Source organism: Macrotis lagotis, chromosome 6 (assembly GCF_037893015.1).
Source record: "Macrotis lagotis isolate mMagLag1 chromosome 6, bilby.v1.9.chrom.fasta, whole genome shotgun sequence".
Taxonomy (NCBI): Eukaryota; Metazoa; Chordata; class Mammalia; order Peramelemorphia; family Peramelidae; genus Macrotis; species Macrotis lagotis.
Genome location: NC_133663.1, coordinates 185407515 through 185424585, shown reverse-complemented (window position 1 = coordinate 185424585; position 17071 = coordinate 185407515). Strand labels below are relative to the sequence as shown.

At 35.5% G+C, this 17071-nt stretch overlaps 1 protein-coding gene across 3 annotated transcripts in view; it reads left to right on the top strand.

The window, feature by feature from the left end:
• PCID2 (PCI domain containing 2) overlaps positions 1-17071 on the top strand; it is a 56313-nt gene that overhangs the window by 33853 nt on the left and 5389 nt on the right. For all 3 annotated transcript variants that reach the window (XM_074192084.1, XM_074192085.1, XM_074192086.1), the window contains 6 exons: positions 8655-8730; positions 8964-9105; positions 14369-14469; positions 15026-15099; positions 15251-15376; positions 16813-16936. In XM_074192084.1, the coding sequence (XP_074048185.1) occupies positions 8655-8730; positions 8964-9105; positions 14369-14469; positions 15026-15099; positions 15251-15376; positions 16813-16936 (643 nt within the window). The remainder of the gene's footprint in view (positions 1-8654; positions 8731-8963; positions 9106-14368; positions 14470-15025; positions 15100-15250; positions 15377-16812; positions 16937-17071) is intronic.

Here is a 17071-nt window from a genome sequence, read left to right as displayed (position 1 = left end):
CTACCAACTTCATTTTTCTTTTTTTGCATGGCGGTGGGGTTAAGTGACTTCCAAAGGTCACAAAACTAGGTCATTATTAAGTGTATGAGGCTGAATTTGAACCTCTGGTCTTCCTGACTCTAGGGCCAATGCTCTATCCACTGTGCTCCCTACCTGCCCCTCAACTTCATATTCTTACAGATTCCCCAAGGAGAAAGTTGGATGACATTTTATGAAGAGACTACACCTCAATTATTAAATGATCCCCAAATCATACCATTTTTTCTTTACTTTACTTTCATAATGTGCAGACAGCACATCTTATAAATTAGATTTGTAGGTAGTTATAAGTGCATGAATAAAAATGGTTTCTAGAAACTAATTGTGATAGACTTAGTATCTAGCTTCTCTGAATTTGCAAATTAAAAGAATGCTCTAAATGCAGCTACTCATATTTTGTTTGGAGTTTGGGTGGCAAGTGAGTGAATGAATGAATGAAGGAAAAAAAATCAAGTAATGGGCTCAGTAGATATAGGCTAAGCCTGGAGTGAGAAAGGCTCCTTTTCCTGAGTTCAAATCTGACCTCAATACTTACTAGCTGTGTGACCCTGGGCTAGTCACTTAACCCTGTTTGCCTCCATTTTCTCATCTGTCAGATGAGCTGGAAAAAGAAAAGGTAAAGCACTCTAGTATCTTTGCCAAGAAAACTCCAAATGGGGTCAGAATTGGACATGACTGAAAATGATTGAACAGCAGATTCTCTAATGTGCCTAGCACAGAGTTGGGTGTTGCTTTAAATATTTTTGATATAATGGCAGAACCATTGAGTTACAGAGCTTCAGACACAGCTCTCTTCTGCTGCTCCATACCACAATCACAAACTTTTTTTTTATTCAGATATTTTATTTGTTTTTCCAACTACATGCAGTGGTAGTTTTTAACCAATCTTTTTTTTTTTGCAAAGTTTTGAGTTTTATAATTTTTCTCCCTCCCTTTCCCCTCCAATAGAAAACAATCTGATACAAGCTCTATATTTATAATCATGCTAAACATAGATTTATATCAAACATGTAGTGAGAGAAGAATCAGATAAAAAGGGAAGAAAGAAAACATTTACAGAGAAAAAAATGTCATAATACATAACACAACTTTTAAAAATTGAAGTTAATAAGCTTTGGTATTCATTTAAACTCCACAGTTCCTGCTCTGGATATGAATAGTATTTTCTATCACAAATCTTTAAAAGTTGTCTTTCACAATCAAGCTTTCTTACTATAGAAAGTCACATTTCAGGAGACATGGAACAGAAAAAACATCTCTTGCATAGGAAATCATTTGTAGAAAACTTAGAAGCACATTTCTAAGTCTTTTGGATTTTGTGGCTCATGGTTTTTGTCTATAAATCAAAAAATATGGTGTTAAGATGAGAAAGTTTAAAATCATTTTTTTTTACTATTTCAGGTCATCTAGATTTTATTTTTTTCTTTTATTCTTATTTTGTACAAATAATGTTTTTTTATACATTAATAAAATATTCTTGTTTAAGAGGAAACATAATACCCCCCAAAAAAATATAGACCCACATGTGTGATAAAGTAAAGGGGAGAGAAAAAAATTGAAACTAAAAATAAAAAAAAAATAATAGTAATAATTTTTGGTATGGCCAGGTGGCACAATGAACTGAGCACCAGCCCTGGAGCCAGGAGCACCTGAGCCCAAATCCAGCTCCATACACCCAACAATCACCCAACTGTGTAACCCCATACAAGCCATGCCAACCCCATTGCCCTGCAAAAACCAAAAAAAAAAAAATAGTAATAATAATAGTAGGGGCAGCCGGGTGGCAGACAGAGCACTGGCCCTTGAGCCAGGAGGACCTGGGTCCAAATCTGGCCTCAGACACCCAACAATCACCCAGCTATGTGACCCCAGGCAGGCCACTCAGCCCCATTTGCCCTGCACCCCCCCCAAAATAATAATAATAATAATAATAATAAATATATAATATATAATAATAATATATAATAATAATAATAATAATAATAATAATAATAATAATAATAATCGTGCTTCAGTCTGTGTTCCAACACCACCAGCTCTGTCGTGGGGTGGATCACATTCTTTACGATAAGTCCATGACAAAAGTTACTTCCATATTTTTCCACTGTTGCCATTGCTAATCTCAACTCCCTCTATTCGTATTTCTCTACTACCATGTACTATGTTTTCTCTCTCCTTTCACTCTGTCTCTGTTGTAGGGTAGCTGAGTGGCGCAGCAGATAGATCCCTGGCTCTGGGGCCAAGAGGCCCTGAGCTCACATACCACTCCTTAGGCCCAGCATCCACCTGGCCCAATGGTCCTGGACAGGCTATCCAATCCCAGCCCCTTGCAAGAAATAAAAAAGAAAGTGTGTTATATCTGACCACTCTCTGCCATGTTCCATCCTCTCCTCCATCACTCACATCCCCCCTTCCCCCTGTCCCCTTCTCTCCTTACTCCAGATGTCTATACCCCATTGAGTATATATGCTATTTCCTCTCCTAGCCACCTCTGAGAGCAAAGATTCCCTCATTCCCCCTTGCCTTCCCCCCTTCCATATCATTGCAATAGCTCATTGTAATAAAGAAAAGTCTTATTATATGAAATATCTTAGCCTATTCCTCCTCTCCTTTTTCTTTCTCCCATTATGTTTCCCTTTTATCTATTGACTCCATTTTTACACCATAATTTTATCTTCAAACTCAGCTCTCTCCTGTGCTTCATCTATAAAAGCTCCTCCTACCTACTCTATTAAATGAGAAGGTTCATATGAGTATTATCAGTATCATTTTTCTGTACAGGAATACATGTAGTTCATCATCATTAAGTCCCTCATATTTTCCCCTTCTCCTCCACTCTATGCTTCACCTGAGTCCTGTATTTGAAGGTCAAACCTTCTGTTTAGCTCTGGCCATTCCAACAGGAACATTTGAAATTCCCCTGGTTCATTGAAAGTCCATCTTTGTCCCTGGAAGAGGATGTTCAGTTTTGCTGGGTACTTGATTCTTGGTTGCATTCTAAGCTCTTTTTCCTTCTGGAATTATATTCCAAGCCCTCCAAGCTTTTTAATGTAGCTGCTGCTAAGTCCTGTGTGATCATGCCTGCAGCTCCACGATATTTGAATTGTGTCCTTCTGGCTGCTTGTAATATTTTCTCTTTGACTTGGGAGTTCTAGAACTTAGCTACAGTACTCCTGGGGTTGTTTTTTTTTTTTTAATCTCTTTCTCGGGGAGATCGGTGGATTCTCTCCATTTCTATTTTGCCCTCTGCTTCTAGAGTATCATGGCAATTTTCCTGTAGTAATTCTTTGAGAATGATGTCAAGGCTCTTTTCCTGGTCATGATTTTCAGGTATTCCCATTAATTTTTAAATTATCTTCCCTAAATCTGTTTTCCACATCAGTTATTTTTTCAATGAGATGTTTCACATTTTCTTCTAATTTTTCGTTCTTTTGGTTTTGAAGTATTATGTCCTGATTTCTTGTAAAATCAGCAACCTCCCTGAGTTCTATTCTTTGTCTGAAGAATTTGTTTTCCTCAGAGAGCTTTCTTATCTCCTTTTCCATCTAGCCAATTCTGCTTTTTATTTTTTTATTCTTAAGGTTTTTGCAAGGCAGAGGGGGTTAAGTGGCTTGCCCAAGGCCACACAGCTAGGTAATTATTAAGTGTCTGAGACTGGATTTTAACCCAGGTACTCCTGACTCCAGGGCCGGTGCTTTATCTACTGTGCCACCTAGCCACCCCCAATTCCCAATTCTGCTTTTTAAAGCATTCTTCTCCTTAATAACTTTTTGAACTGTTTTATCCATTTGACCTATGCTGGTTTTTAACATGCTATTTTCTTCAGCATTTCTTTGGATCTCCTTGACTAAGCTGCTGACTTCTCTTTCATGTTTTTCCTGCATCTCATTTCTTTTCCCAGTTTTCCCTCTATCTCCCTCACTTGATTTTCAAAGTCTTTTTGGAGCTCTATCATAGCCTGAGCCCAGTTTCTTTTTTTCTTGGAGTCTTTAGATGCAGGAGCTTGTGCTTCGTCATCTTCAGATTGAATGTTTTGATCCTTCTTGGGATCACAGGCAAAGTGTTTCTCAGTGGTGTTCCTCTTTTTTCTCTGCTTATTCATTTCCCCAGCCTGTTCCTGGTTTTGGGGTGCTTCCTGAGCTTTTGAGAGTGTGAGGTTCTATCTTCCCTCCTGGTCTGTGATTGACCACAAGCACACCCCTCTGCCATGGGGCTGAGGTGGGGGGGGGGCCTGCTGTTCTGTGGGGGGCCTAGACTGCAATCAGGATCTGGATGTGGTCTGAACCCCAGAGTACTGTTCCAGGGACAGAGGACAGAGCTCCACAGTCTCCACTCCCCTCCCTAGGTTCAGTGGGCTCATGCCCTGGGGGCTCCTGCTTACTGGCTTCTGCTTTTCCTGTTCCTGTATTTGGGCTGCTGTGACCGAGGGCTGGGCTTTACATGTTCGCTCTGGCAGAGGTCCCCCGCTATTCCCCCAAGTTATGCCTGGGGCTCCCTGGGGTGTAGGTCAGGAAACTTCCCCTGCTGATGTGAGCCCCAGCTCCCAGCACCCTGGGGCTGCCTCCGGGAGGCTGAAGTCCTTTCGCTCTGGCTGGCCACCTCTCTGACGGGCCGCCCCTCCAACCCCGAGGAGTAGAGCCTTTCTGCTCTTTTCCAGGTTACCTTGGGTTGGAGAACTGCCTCACTGGGTCCCTCTGTGGATTTTGTCTCTCGAAAATGTAGTTAGAGTCCTTAGCTTACAAGTTTTAAGAGAGAGCGCCTGAGAGAGACGATCCTTTAGGGGCTAAGCCTTTACCTGGCCCAAACATGTTCAAGTAAGAAGGTAGAAATGTAGAAAGATTCCTCTCAGAATCACCTGTTTCAGAAACTTAGTTGCCAAGGGGGTGCTGAACTTGAGAAAAGAACAATAACATGGATTTGCTTTGGATCTATAAAGCTGTGCTCTTTCAAAGGACTTTTTGTTACCTTTTGAAAGACAAATTCAATAAGTGTTTTTTAAAAATTTCATTTGTGAAAGACAAAGGAGTGGGAAGATACAAAGATAACTTCAGGGTTTTTGCCTTTGTTGGAGATTTTAGAAGACTGTAGTGCTAATAATGGAAAGGGTAAAATTGGTCTGTGGGGGTGACTAGATGCAGTGGATAGAAATCAGGAGGACCTGAGTTCAAATCCAGTCTCAGACACTTAATACTTACTTAACTATGTGACCTTGGGTAAGTCATTTAACCCCATTGCCTTGCAAAAAATGAAAAAAAAATTAGTGCCTGTCTTATTCCTGCAGAATTACTTACATCTAAGTTACATACATCTTACTTAAATCTACTTACATAGGAAGGTAGGTAGCATGGTGATAGAGCTCCAGGCCAGGAGTCAAGAAGACTCGAATTCGATCCTGCCTCAGTCACTTTACTAACTTTGTGACCAGGGCAAGTCACAATTGCCTTGCCTTGCCTCAATTCCTCATTTTTAATACCCAGAGAAGGAAATGACAAACTTCTCCAGAATCTTTGCCAAGAAAACCCCAAATGGGATCACAGAGAGTAGGGCATAAATGAAAAATTATTGAACAACAAGTGAAACTATCTGAACATCTACCCAAAAAATCTCCCTAATCAGTTATGCTTCTTAGATTCAAGGGAGACTCTCTTTCAGTTGAAATTTTGATATCTTTCCTATCTGTTCCTAGCACATAAAACAGTTGCCTAACCTGTGCTTATCCAAGCAAATGTCATATATTCTTCTTCAAATGAATTTGTGCTCTCTGAGGTACCAGACAAAGGTTCATTTATTAGGGAGATATATACAGATCATGTTGGTATTTCTATGCCTCTTATTTTGTTTTTTATTTTTAAAATTTTTTTTATTTAATTTTATTTAAGGCAGTGGGGTTACGTAACTTGCCCAAGGTCACACAGCTAGGTAATTATTAATTGTCTGAGAATGGATTTGAACTTAGGTCATCGGAGCTTTATCCACTGTGCCACCTAGCTTCCCCTGTGTCTCTTATTTTGTGTTGACAGGCTATCCTAGTCTAAAACAGTGCTTTTTCAGATATTTAACACGTTTGGGGAAAACTTGTATTTTTTTTTTGATAATTTGTACAAAATCAATTAAAGTTTTTAACCACTTTAAATAGAATATGTCACTTCCTTTCTAACACTCACTAAAGTATTAGAAGGAAAATAATCTGGATTTGATACGATATTAAGTAATGACATTGTGTTAGGGCATTGCCACAGCATAGTAGATAAGCGTGCTGGGCCTGTGAGTTCAAATCAAGCTTTAGATTCTTAGTTGAGTGACCCTGGACAAGTCATTTAATTTTTATCAACCTCAGTTTATTCAACTGTAAAATGAATGAGATAATAGGATTTACTTCACCAGTGTTGTTGTAAGGATCAAATCACATAATATTTGTGAAGTGCTTAGAACAGTGCCTGTCACATAGTAGGAACTTGGTAAATCCTGGTCTTTGTTCACTCTAAAGTCCTGTAGTTCTAGAAAACTTCTGCACAGGCATTTTAACAGCACCCAGAGTTTTTTCTTTGTGAACACAAAGGATAAAGACAACCATATACATAATTAAATATTCTTAATCTTTATTCTAATTATAATTAGTTTGACAGTTTTAGTTCATTTTTAAAATTTTTCTGAGAAGTTTTTATTTTTTACTTTGCTTGTAGAAATTAAACTAGGTTAATAATGAAGATACTAAGGGACTAGAAGAAGGGAAATGTACACTTGTCCTTATGAATTTGCAGTATAAGAGAGAAGTATTGAGTGCTTCCTATACATATAGCATGGTGGTGTGATCTATAAAAACTTAACAACATTTCAGTAAGTCATGATCCCTAACCTCAAGGAGTTTCCAGTCTAGACACTCAATTCTGATAGCTCTAATATATTGTAAAGCTTAAACCAAATTGCTTTGTGAAATCTGAGAATTAGATTACCAATTGAAGGAATTATGAAAGACTTAATAACAAGATTGGCTTTTGAATTGTACTCTATATGGATAGGGAGCTGTGGAGAAAAGAAGACATGTTTAGGCATACCCATTGTTTGTTCATGGGTACAAAAGTAGTTTAGTTTTGCTGTAGGTTCAAATACAAGGAGGGAAGGGAGTAAAGGAGATGAGGCTAAAAAAGGGTAATATAGTACTAGATTGCAGAGGATCTTAGAGGCCAGGCAGAGGAGTTTCCATTTTACTCAGACAAGAGAGCTACTAGGGTAACCTGATCATATTTATACATAAGAAAAATTATTCTGGTAATAGCATAAAAGAGAAATCATATGGACAAACTGAAGTGGTGCTCAGTGTCGTTCAGATGAACACTAATTAGGGCCTGTATTAGAGTGATAGCAGAGAACACAGACTGTGAGAGAGATTCAAGAGATGTTACGACGCTCCCAGAGGTTCTGATGAATATGGATACCCTCTCAACTTTAGTTTAGAAGTCCTAAACTGAAGTTCTCTCTCTGCCTTGGCCTTCCCCAGTAGCAGGTGTCGTCGGCGTGTACCACCTCACCTGACCGGGTCAAACTAATTTGAAAACATAATAGTATGAGGATGAGAATTTTCAGGTCAGAAATTACTGGAGAGTTGAGGAGAAAGGGGATTTAGAGCAGTAGTTTGCAAAATATTAAAGTTGTTGATCATGAAGATCCAAGCTGGGGAGAGAATAGAGATAGGTCAGACTGAAGATAATACTAATCAAGGCATTGTGAGTAATAAAGAGGAAATTGTAGTCAGAAGAACTGAAAATCTTGGTTCTTGGAAGTGACTCATTTCAGAGAAATGATGTCTATACTGAAGTGGGATAGGGAAGATCACTGGAATTCTACCATAATTGTAAGGAAAGACCTTGAGTGAAGTATGAAAATCACTAGAAAAAAAACAAGAATAATCTTGAGGTTGGAAGATTACAAAAAATATAGGGAGGGGATAATATAGATGGATTACATGGAACTATTTGAAAGAGATAGGTCATTAAGAGATAGTAAAAAAAGAGAGAGAGAATGGTAGAGTAATTGTCTGGAATTGTCAGAAAACAAGGAGTAAGATGTTCACTAATTCTCAAAGATCTGTAAGTAGTGCAGAGTAACTTCCAGTGCATGCAGTCTTAAGGGATGTGAAGTCCACAGATGAGAAAAAGGAAAGAAGTGGAGGTTGAACAGGTTGAAGATGGAAGGGTATTTGTTGACAATAAGAGTTAAGGGATGTATAGGGCATAGTGGAATAGGCAACTTAGTTTTAATTCCGATTTAGTGTTTAATCAGCTTCATTTTATGTTCATGTAATTGGATATATCTTAAGCTTTTCTATTTTTTCAAACTGATTTTCACTGTTAGGCTTTTGTATAACATTGCTATAAATTTGTTTATACTATAGGTTAGAGAATTTGACTTAAGGGATGTTAAATCAGGATTACAATCGCTGATTCTCAGCCTTTTTTGTTTCATATATTAGATAAGACTTTTTTTTTTCCTGCTTACATTTTAGTACATATGAACCTTGGCTCATAGAACTTTCCAAAAACTTGTTTGATTATTTTCTGTTTTTCTCTTAACTAGTCACAGAAATATCACATCTTTTTCTTAATTTTTTGCAACAGTCGTGCTGGCATAGATGATTCTAAGAAGTGGGGAATGCTATTTCTGGTCAATCAACTATTTAAAATTTATTTTAAGGTAGGCTTCTAGTTTAATACTTAATAATAATGTGTATTTATAAAGTACATTTCTTCCTAGGAAGATTACCTCATGAATACTGCATTTATCTTACCCTGGCAGATGGAAGTAGGAAGCTTTATGACTTCCATTTTACAAATGGTTTTAATATTCTTACTGAGATAGTGTAATACTATTTTATCTAATATTTTATTTTTGTATATCATTTGCTAACATAAATCTCCTCTTTACAGATCAACAAACTTCATCTTTGTAAGCCCTTAATTAGAGCAATTGATAGCTCAAATCTAAAAGATGACTACAGCACAGCACAAAGAGTTACCTACAAGTACTATGTTGGTCGCAAGGCGATGTTTGACAGTGATTTTAAGCAAGGTATCCTAATAGAATAAGTTTTTGATATTGTTAGAGGGATTGAAAATAAGATGTTTTATAAATAAAAAACCTTCAACTCATAATACAGTTACTGAATTTCAATTTCAGTAGGACAACAGGTAACAAGTTCTGGATTGTGTTCTCTGTTGGCATCAGAATTGTCTAAAAATCAGTAAAAATCATACATTTGAAAATTCATTGTTCCTGCCAAGAGAAGACTAATCTCTCATCTAACAGGGAAAATTTACAGCCAGTATCACAGACTGCAGGTTGTTCTATTCTTTCTCTTTTTTGGTTTTGGATGTGTTGAAGATTATATACATAAAATATATTTTAAAGTTTTGAATGATAACTTTTTTGCAGTATACTCTACCATATTTTGTGGATACAAAGATGAAACAACACAAACCCTGCTTTTATTTTTGATAAGAGAAGACAAGCACACAAATGACTGTACTACCATTTATAAATACCAGAAGAAAGGGGCAAAAAGAAAAGTTAGCACTCTTTGTGGGGGGAGGGGCTTTAGCTAAGGCTTAGAGAAAGTAGTAACACTTAATCTGGACATTGCAGATAAGAAAGGTTTCTAGCAGGTAGAGATGAACTGAATTTGTTTCAGGGAGGGAAGACCACAAACACAAAGGACAGGGTAGGGAAAGATTGGGAAATAGAGACCCTGCTGAGCTTGTGAGGCCAGAAGGTAAAGTGATTCTATATACCCTTCTCACAAGCAAGACTCCCACCTAAGGAGTTTGTACCTTATTCATTTTTTAGTTCTGTGCCACTTGGGCTTTTGTGCAGGGGAGTAGTATGATTTTATCTGTTAATCAAAGAAATGATCATAACATCTGTGTGCAGGATAGCTTGGAGAAGAGAGTGACTGGAGGCAGGCCTGTTGGAAAATTTTTAGGATAATCCATATAAAAGGGAATGGATACCTGAACTGGTATGGTAGCAATAAGGGATGAAAGGAAAGCACAGATGCAAGAGAGATTTCACAAGTAGATCGTGAGTGGACATATTGAGGGGCAAGGGAAAGGGAGAAATATGTTGTGAGCTTGTGTGACAAATAGAAAAGTGACAGCAGAAAGAAAGGAGTAAGAAGGCAGGTTGAAGTAAGAGAAGGATGACAAATATGATGTAACTGGACATTCAATTTGACTTATACAGGTAGATTGGTAAAAATTAACAACTGGGGCTAAGGAGAAAGAGGTCACAACAAGAGATAAGAGAATTGGGGGTTATTTGCATAGAAGTGATGTCTATCAGGTCAGCATCATCATAATACAATGGAATGGATATGCTGTGATGTATCAGAGGACATTGATACAAATTCTACCTTTGGCACTTAGTAACTATACCATGGCAAATCACTTAAACTGTTTGACCCTCAGTTTCATCAACTATTAATGAAAAAAGATTGGACAAGACGGTCTTTTACATCTTTGCAGCTATCATTATTGAAATCATGGAATTGTTTTTGCTAATGGAGAGAGTAGAAGGGGAAAAGAAAGTAAATCTTGAACCACATTTAGTGGGGAGAAGGAGAAGAAGAGGAGGAAACAGTTAAGACAGAAGGATTAACCAAAAAGGCAGGAGAACCATGAAAGTACTGTGTTACAGAATCCATAGAACGGAAGGGAGGAGAAAGAGAAAGGTTGGTCGTTAGTGTTAGATGCAGCAGAGAGATAAAGCAGAATCAGAACTGAAAATAACTATTGAATTATAGTGTAATGAGCATTGGGTTGGAATAGGTTGACCCAGGTTAGGAGCTTGTTCTTGTGGTTATTTTAATTTGTTTGAACTTGAGTAAAAATAACTTCACCTTTGGAGATGCCACTATCTTCCTTTATCTCTAAAATTGGTATGTTACTAGATGGTTGAGAGGCAGCCCTGTTCAGTGAAGAAAAGCACTAGATTTGAGGTCAGGGGCCTTCTGTTCAACTCTTAACTCTTATCTCTTACAGAACAAGTCATTTAACTTCTTAGTACCTTAGCTTCTTCAACTGGAAAATAAGGGGGATAGTCCAGATATTCTGCAGGGTTTCTTCCCACTATCAAATGATTGCTGAATGTCTAAGGTCCCTTCTAACTCTGATTCTTGTGAACTTGTCAATAGGGAGGTCTCATCATCTACGGACAAAGCACTTTTTAGTAGAACATTGTGGGTTGGAAACTAGATCTCCAGTAGTAGAGGAGTAAATGAGTAATAAAGAATTATAGATGACAAATGTAGACTACTTTTTCTAGAAGTATGGCAGTGAAGGGGGAGGAGAGATAGGATAGTACTTGGAAGGAATAATAGGGTCAAGAGAAGGATTTTGTAGATTAGGGGAGACCTAAACAGACTTATAGTTCCTGGAGGAAAATGGAAGATAAATAAGATATGGGAGATGATTATGAGAGCCTGAAGGGAAAAAGGAGAGGATAGGATAAAAGGGACAAATGGTGCTTTGGAAAAAGTGAAGGACCCCCTCACTCCCTGAAACCATAAAGATCACAAGATTTGGTAACGCTTGTTTTGGGGGTGTTGAGGACACTCAAATTGGCCTGAACCTGAACAAGAAATTCTCAGCAATGGATATATTTTAAGTCATAGGCACTCTGCCCTAGGGCAGCTCATTCCATCTTAAGCTAGCTCTCCAGATTAGGAAGTTTTCCCTTCTGTCAAGCAGTATTATGCATCTGTGCAATATTTACCATGTTCTTTATTCTGTCCATTGAAGACATGTAAAACAATTTAATCCCTCTTCAATATGACTGATCAATTTCATGAAGAAGACAGCTGTCATATTCCTAATGAGTTTTGACCCCTCCAAGTTAAACCACAGAGTTCCTTTAATTGATCTCCAGAGTGCATGATTCATTCCATGTATGTGTCTATATCCATATTTATATATAGCCTTATCATGCTAGCTATTATCCTTTAACATGGTTTTTGACATATGATAAGCACTAAAATACCAATTGATTGTTACTAATTACATTTACTTTCAGCTTTAGAGAAAATAAATATGATTTAAACAAGCTACGACATTCATCATTGAAAAACATTGTATTTGTTATTTTAGAAGGCAGAATTGAAATGAAGAATTCTCTTAAGTGATTTTTAGATACCTGGTTAATTGATTTTAACTTGAAAGTTCAATTCACGCCCACTAAATTCATTGGTACTTGGTTACTAGATTTCTACTTTTTTTTCTCTACATTGGTTTCCTTTCTCTTAATTACCACTAGTAATTAATGCATATGCAGTTTTCTACTGTTTTTTGTTTCAAAGCCAGCATTAAGCCAACATTGAGAAAATTGATACTAATTTTTTTCTGATACTATAATCCCTTAGTTAGCATCATCAGTTTTCTCAGTATTATTTATTTGTTGTTGAATTTTTGTTCAATAGCAGTAAAATTGTTATATAAATACACACATGTGTATGTACACACATACATATATGTGTGTACACATATACACACATACATACACCACTTCTCTTAGATCATATTCCAACCAACTTTGGTACGAACCTACTACAAATACTTGGCAATAGTTTAAAAACTCCATTTTACTATCAATTGTAATATTTCCCTCTGTAGGACTATATAGATCAATTTTTCCTTTAAATATGCCTGTAACTTAGAAAAAAATTAGTGGAATATGTTTTTAAAAACACTATAACTTCACATAGTAGTTTTTAAGCTTATTCTATTTAATATTTAGTATACTAATATTTTTCCTTTGACCATTTGCTCAGCTTTAAGAAAGATACTGAATTTGCCACAAGTTAATATTATCTGCTAATAATTCATATATCTCTGATTTCTTTTGAATTTGAAGCCATCATAGCTTTAATAGTTATATGTGATTTAAATTAAGAGGAAAAATTTAAAATATACAGGTATATCTATATTAGTAAAATATATGGTTATCTTTTTATTTTAGATGATTAAATTAACATAGGAAGAAGTTAAGTGATTTTAATCACATGGTCAATTGATTTGAACTTGAAAGTTCAATTCACTACCATTTAATTCATTGGTACCTAATTACTAAGCTTTCTACCCCCCCCCCTCCCCCAGTGACTTCATTTTTGTTTATTACTGTTAGTGGTAAATCTATACACAAAGTTTTCTACTGTAAGTAGTAAAACATTTTGTCAAGCAAAATTTTTAATTGAATTATAATTTCAGAGTTTTGTCCCAAGGGAAAAAGAATTGGTTTCAAGCTTACATATATTGCTTGTTGCAGTCCTTAGAAATTAACAGAAAGTTTCATACTTAGTAGACATGGATAAAATATTTAATATTCAAGAGCACAGAATTTAAGTGTTTTAAGTGCCAACCCAGGTGTTTGTTTGGTACTGCCCAGTTTTTATGCTTCATATTTTCCCCAGTATCTTGTAGGGAATGAAGTATTTTGTGATTTGCCCAATATCAAAGCCAGGCCAGGTAAAGAGATCACCTAATCCTGATCTTATTTCCAGTAATTTAGTAATTTGAAGAATACACAAACATTCAGGTAATCATAAAATCCACTTCAAGTCATCTATTTAAATCATCTATTTCACAGGACTAATTACTAATTTTAATTTGTGAATGATATTAAATCTTGTAGTAGAATCATTTTTTAGCATCAGTGAAGAAGGGAATGAAGATATTAATGGACACTCATTTATTATATTAGTCTCTGTAGTTATGTTGAGCTTATTCGTGGTATTTGCAAATCTAATAATAATAAAAATCTGCTTATAAGTCATCAAGTAGTTTAAAAGAAATAGTATGTATGATCTAGTAAATTCTATAATCATTCCGGAAGATAAGGGATAGTAATACATTGTCTATGCCATTTTTATCCTGTTGACTATATGTTCATTTCATAAGTCTCTACTGAGACTACATTTTTTTCAAGTATGTGCATTGTTGCCTTTTGTGTAGATCAATTATGATTTTGCTGCAGTCTTGCTCAAATAACCTTAGAAAGTCCTTGTCAATGTTAGGCATTATTTCCCTTTTTTTCTTTTTCATAGAAAGACCATCTTAGGCAGTTGATGTTGAATCTTGGTGAGGTGTCTACCCTTAGAAAAATCATTAATTTCTGAAATTGAATTTAACTGCATTTTTGTATGAGTAAAGAGGATTCATTTTTGTTCTGGCATAGGAGGGATAAAATGTAATTACTCTAATGTTGATGAAGAGGCATTGAAAAAATGTTTAGGAAGACCTTTAATTTAAATATTTTTTTTGTATGGGTTGTTAACTGCCTACAGCTGAAGAATATCTATCATTTGCTTTTGAGCATTGTCACCGTTCAAGTCAGAAAAATAAAAGAATGATTCTGATATATCTGCTGCCAGTAAAAATGCTGTTGGTAAGTGATTATGCATCTTTATTTTTCTAGATCTATTGCTTTTAAAGTAGAAGAAATGGTATCTTGGTGGCTAATTTTATATTCTTAGTTTATCATCTCAACTGTTTTGTGTCCTTGGAATAATCAAGGAAAAAGATTTGGGAGGTGGGTAGAACTAAATTTTGTTGCGAATGTTTTGGAACATTTCAGTAGTCTTATTGTTGTTATTTTTTTTTTAATTAAAGATATGACCTACTTTATCATGTTCATTTATTATTGTTAGCTCATCTTTACTTGAGAAAGACTAACTTCCAAAGCAAGGAAAATATAACACTTTTTATTTAATCTTTTATTTAATTTCTGTGCATTAAAGTTACTTTGGATATTTAAAAAGAAATGAATGGTATTTGGTTAATTGAATTACTTTTTCTTTTCTATCTTTAGGGATAATAAATTCTAAGAAAGCAGTCGATAACTATTTTGTTCTCATTCATTTTATTAAAAAGAGTTTATAGAGGCTTGTTCAGTTCATAAATACCAAAATTTTTATTTTGCAAAATATAAACATTTTTCATAGGGTCATATGCCAACCGTTGAGCTTTTGAAAAAGTATCATCTTATGCAATTTGCAGAAGTAACTAAAGCTGTGAGGTATAGTATGTTCTCTTATTTGTCAATTTTTAAAATTCCATGGAATTAGTTCAAATGGTTTTTGTCAAATGTAAAAAATAACTTTCTTTGGTAATTCTTCATACTGGGATATTTAATTACACTTGTGTGTCTTTTCTGTCAATCACCATAGTGAAGGAAATCTTCTGCTGCTGAATGAAGCTCTGACAAAACATGAAACTTTCTTTATTCGCTGTGGTATTTTCCTTATTCTTGAGAAGCTGAAGATCATCACCTATAGAAATCTTTTTAAGAAAGTGTAAGCATGTTCCTTCTTCTGGTTACATAATAAATTCTTTTTAATGGAGGTAGGTGGGGAGACAGTTAGGGACAAGGTGTTTGTGGGGAAATATATTGATTCACATTTTAAATGTGAGCCAAGTGTATGGAGTGTGTTTGGGTATTTTGGGGGCAATATCTGCTCTAAAAACAATCTGATAACTTTAAAAATATCACTGAGATTAATCCTGAGCTATGAGGATGCATCATATAGTATATATAGAAGTTATGTTTTGCACATGAGTTATGAAAAAGAGAGGCTGTTGACTCTCTTGAGACGTGGAGAAATTTTCCTGTCAGTTTATTCTGACTATATCCTACAATTTTTGGTTCAACCATGGGCCAGTTGAAGCTAGCAAAACAGATTCCTCAGTTGTTCCCTATTCTGAAGGACCACTCTATCCCATGGCTCATTAGTGGCTTCTTGTTGATCTTGTTGTTGCTGTTTATTTTTTAATGAATTAAAAAAGATTTAACTCTTTATGATTTGGAAAGTCTTGCATATATAAAAATAAGACTGATGTTGACTCACATACTTAAGGCATATTGTTGAATTAGTTGCCCCTTTTGTTACAAACTAACCTAGTGTTACTTTCTCCTCTCTATATCAGAAAATTAAATCTTGTTATTTTAGCTTTCCCTACAATTAGTATTGTTAATTGGTTTTTTCCTTCTGAGTGTTTTTCCAGAAAGAGCTGAGTGTTTGAATGTCAGCAAAAAATAAGATTTTGTAGTCTTTTAAATCAAACTTCTGTTTAGAGTGGTAATTTTCTGGGTGTCATATCAAACTTAAGTTCATTGATACTTAAGGAATAAAACCCTTAACTGTAGGAGGTAACTTCTTTATTTTTATATTTTTATTCATTCATTCATTCATTTATTCATTTATTTATTTTTGTTTTTTGCAAGGCAATGGGGTTAAGTGGCTTGCCCAAGGCCATACAGCTAAGTAATTATTAAGTGTCTGAGGCTGGATTTGAACTTAGGTACTCCTGACTCCAGGGCCAGTGCTCTATCCACTATGCAACCTAGCTGCCCTGAGCTAACTTTTTTTAAAGAAAGATTTTATTTATTTTGAATATTACAATTTTTCCCCTAATCTTACTTCCTTCCCCCACCCCCCACAGAAAGCAGTCTGTTAGTCTTTATGTTATTTACATGGTATACATTTATCTAAGTTGAATGTGATGAGAAAGAAATCATATAGGAGGTAACTTTTTAAATTAAACTCCCCTCATTCCTAGATTTTATTTCCTAAAATAATTTTTAGTTTTATTGAAATTCCATCTGTTTTATCTAAAGTATGCTGGATGGTATATTTTTGGTTTTAATCATTAATAAAATCAGGGATTCTTTTTCTCTTATCAGTTAATACTGTATGTTAAAATGTAAGTAAAATGTATCTTCTCATTTCAGATATTTATTACTCAAAACACATCAGCTTTCTCTTGATGCTTTTTTAGTTGCCTTAAAATTCATGCAAGTTGAAGATGTTGATATTGATGAAGTTCAGTGCATTTTAGCCAATCTCATATACATGGTAAATATTCAGTTTGATTTAATTTCAGTGGCCATGATAGAATTTGTATGTACTGTAGTGTGAAGAGGGCTTGCATTCTATATGTCTTTAATGTGATTTCAAGAAGTATGAAGCCAATTCTAAATACCTTCCTTT